This window comes from Medicago sativa, chromosome 7 (genome assembly GCF_051527215.1).
Source record: "Medicago sativa cultivar Bolivia chromosome 7, Bolivia_mono, whole genome shotgun sequence".
Taxonomy (NCBI): Eukaryota; Viridiplantae; Streptophyta; class Magnoliopsida; order Fabales; family Fabaceae; genus Medicago; species Medicago sativa.
Genome location: NC_140755.1, coordinates 19,041,236 through 19,044,879, shown reverse-complemented (window position 1 = coordinate 19,044,879; position 3,644 = coordinate 19,041,236). Strand labels below are relative to the sequence as shown.

The window sequence follows — 3,644 nt, the reverse complement described above, 5'->3', positions numbered from 1 at the left end:
TACAGAAAATATTATCAGTATGTACAACAACTTCAGAGATCTGTTCATTATTTTATAATAAAAAATTAAAGAATGTCCCTGTTAGAATATAAATCAATTAGCAGAAAGGTGGTTAGTCAGAATACATGACCAAAATTTTATGCAGCCCATCATTTTAATTTTCATAGATACAAGAATACAATACAATACAATGAGCAGGACTAAACGTCTCTCCCAAACCAATACCATACATTTCCACTTAAATTGCATTATGTTAACGCGATAACTGAGAATATATGAAACCGTGAAATGGCAGCTACCAGAAATTAGATCTCAATTTACAACAACCTAGTCAGCAAGCAATTAAGAATGTTTGGCTAGAAGAATAATGTGCTCAATGCCCATAGTTCAAAGACAAGCAAATGAAAAAGGAAGGGGAAATTATTGAATTAACAAATAAAATATTCTTAGCCCTTGGCTTGTTCAATGAAAGAATACCAACATATATAGCAGACGGGTCCTATCATCAATCACAGGAGAAACTAACTACACTACATATTTCTCAAATTCATCAAGACACATCAATCTTCGCATTAATCATAAGCTTTGATAACATTAACTTGCACATAACTTGAAAATAAAAGTCTAGCAGAACTACAATGAAAGAGCAAAAATTTCAAATACCAATACTTAATTATCATAGGCTTCAAATCGTGCATCAAATTAACATTTCAAATATCAATACTTAATTCCTTTCAGAAAAATATAAATATCAATACTCAATTATCATTTACTAAACTCAACATTGGTTAAGCATATATTCCAATTAGGCAACAAAATCACAGGTGAAAAATATAAAGAAAACAAAGCATGTAATCAAAAGTTTCAACTCCCATTTCAAAAGTAAAGATTACTATGGCTATTTCACTATTGATCAGTCACCAGAGATATACATCAACAAAAAACCATATACTTGCATGCATTTCTTTTTATCCACAACTTCAACCCACCAAACACGAAAACAGAGAAACTCAAAAAAACTAACTACCAGGGTTTTAAATAAAGGTCTGCAACCGCAATATGAACAACAAAAAACGGTTTCTGATGTTTCCAAAACCAAAATGTGATTGCATCGATCGCATTTGACTGCAATATCAACCATCACGATGCAATTGTTACCGCGGCCGCTATTTAAAACCCTGCAAACTACTACAACCATCATACCCTGCAACCATTACACGAGATTTAAAACCCTTTACGAAGTTTCTCGATTGCATTGTACATTTTCCTTCTTGAACCAACAGCACTAATTCCCATATACATTGTTGATGAATCTCATCATACCCTGCAACCATTACACGAGATTTAAAACCCTTTACGAAGTTTCTCGATTGCATTGTACATTTTCCTTCTTGAACCAACAGCACTAATTCCCATATCTTTGAGATCTTCCAATGTCAACAAGGGAAGTAAATCATCATCCACTTCATGAATCTCAAACACAGGAGCATATCTACTTAACCCTAAATCAAATAACCATGACCACACTCCCTGGTTATTTCTTCGCTCCCTCGATTCCGATTCAACGCCGCCCTCGTTTTCCCAAACCCTAATTCTATTATCATTGTTTCTATCCATTTGCATGAAATCATTCTCATCAACAGAGTATGTGTGGCTATTTCGATTATAATCGTGATCGAAATTCTTGAATCTTTTGCTTCCGTTCTCATCGATCGGTTTTGAAGCATGATTCGATCTTAACCGTTTCGTTGAGCCTCGTTTCGCTTTGATTCTTGGATTGTTACCGAAATCGTCGCCGTCACCGTCGCCGCCGTTCGCGAGATTTGATCCGGCTCGAGGTTTGGAAGTTCTTGAAGATTCCTTCGAGACTCGCCAGCTCCACGGTGGACGGTTATGGCGGCGGAAGGTGCCGTGTTGGTCGCCGATTTCGCCTAAACGGACACTAGGACGACGTTGCCGTTTAGGTGGAGGAGCGGGGATATCGGCGTTTTCTAGCACCGCCGTTGTTTCTGGTGCGATCTCCGGTAAGGATATGATCGGAAGTTCCGGCGGCGGTAAGTGTGTTTCCGGCGACATGACGGTGAGTGATGTTGAAGTGGTGCGCGCAGGATAAGGATGAAGAGAAATTTTACGGTGCGGCAAAGGTTTAATAATTCTATGCACCTTATTATTTTTGAACAGTTGGATGGTTATGACTTGTGATGATACTTTGGTTACAGGTGAACAAAAACCCGTGCCCCGCCCGAAACAGTAATAACCGACTGCAGAATTTGGCCAACGGGTGGGTTCCATCGGGTTGTCGGTTTGTCAATTTTGGTTTTGAATGGTTAATACTGGACGAGTTCGGATGTTAATAATACACCCGTAATAAATCCGAAACCGACCGTCTTGCAATGTTTATACATAAATAATTACTTTTATATGATGATGGGACGAGTCACTATGAGCATCTCCAATGGGGGTCCTTACTTAACAAGGATCACTCCCCGTTAAGGACCCTCTATTGGAGGAAGAAAAATTGAGTCCCCGTTAAGGAACGGGTAACTATATAAGGACTCTCTCTCTTCTGGGTAACTAACGGGTCCAACATTTAAAAAAGTAATAAAATGTGTACTACTTGGTCCCACTTGTATAAAGAAGTAATAAAATGTGTACTACTTGGTCCCACTTGCATAAAGAAGTAATAAAATGTGTACTACTTGGTCCCACTTGTAAAAATGAGTAATAGATAAATTATTTTTGTTTAATATGTAAAGATAGTGGGACATATTTAAGTACTTTTCATTGGAGTCCTTATTAGTGTATTGTCATTGGAGTCATTGAGTCCTTAATAGATACTTTTATTAAAAAATTATAAATAAGTGATGTGTCAAGTACGGTCCATTTAAAGAGTCCTTGTTAGAGAACTACCATTGTGGATGCTCTAATAGTACCAACTAGTATTTCACTTTGGACCTACACTGTCACGGTGGCATTTAACATGGGAAAGGTCAATCCTTTCCCACCATAGGAAAGATAATTTCATCCATTAGATTAAATAAAAAACACACTCTTATCATATACTCACAACACTATATTTTATTGTTACTATCATCCATCATCATCTCTCTCCCTCATCCCCACCTTACTCCAAAAATAAAAAAGGAAGTGAGAGATCACAACATTATTCATTCTTCAGATTTCTATTTTCTCTCTCTATTTTCAGAGAACAACTCTCATTTCTCTTTCTCTCCCTTGTTTTCGGAAAATACTTCCATGACATAGCTTGTGTGCCATTGATGCCATTGGAAAAATCCTGGCCATTAATGTGTGTGGATGTGTGTGGGGATGTGTGTGTGATGTGTGTGTGTGTGTGGTGGAGATGCAATGGTACACAAGCTATGGCACCAATGGCACACAAGCTATCGCACCAAAGTGGAGTCCCTTGTTTTCACGTTTTTCTCTCTCACACAAACCACCACCAGCCCATCTTCACTCTTCATTTTCTACAAACTCCTGCAACCATTTAACAAAACAAAAACCTCTATTTAATCTTCACTCTTCATTATATTAATCTCACTCTCCTCTAAAAAATCCACTATTTAATTTGAGATAAGTCAAATCTTCCATATTCACTCATATTTTCCCCATTGCTGTCAAATTTG

At 37.5% G+C, this 3,644-nt stretch overlaps 1 protein-coding gene across 1 annotated transcript; it reads right to left on the bottom strand.

Moving 5' to 3' along the window:
- Positions 1–874: 874 nt before the first annotated feature.
- LOC146904816 (uncharacterized) lies at positions 875–2,082 on the bottom strand. The gene has a single exon (XM_085724050.1). It carries the CDS (start codon positions 2,074–2,076, stop codon positions 1,345–1,347), a length of 732 nt encoding a protein of 243 aa, XP_085580176.1. The 5' UTR covers positions 2,077–2,082; the 3' UTR covers positions 875–1,344.
- Positions 2,083–3,644: the final 1,562 nt, after the last annotated feature.

Excerpts from the sequence above, each read along its gene's own strand:
- LOC146904816 (XM_085724050.1), bottom strand. The coding sequence starts at position 2,076 with ATGTCGCCGGAAACACACTTACCGCCGCCGGAACTTCCGATCATATCC.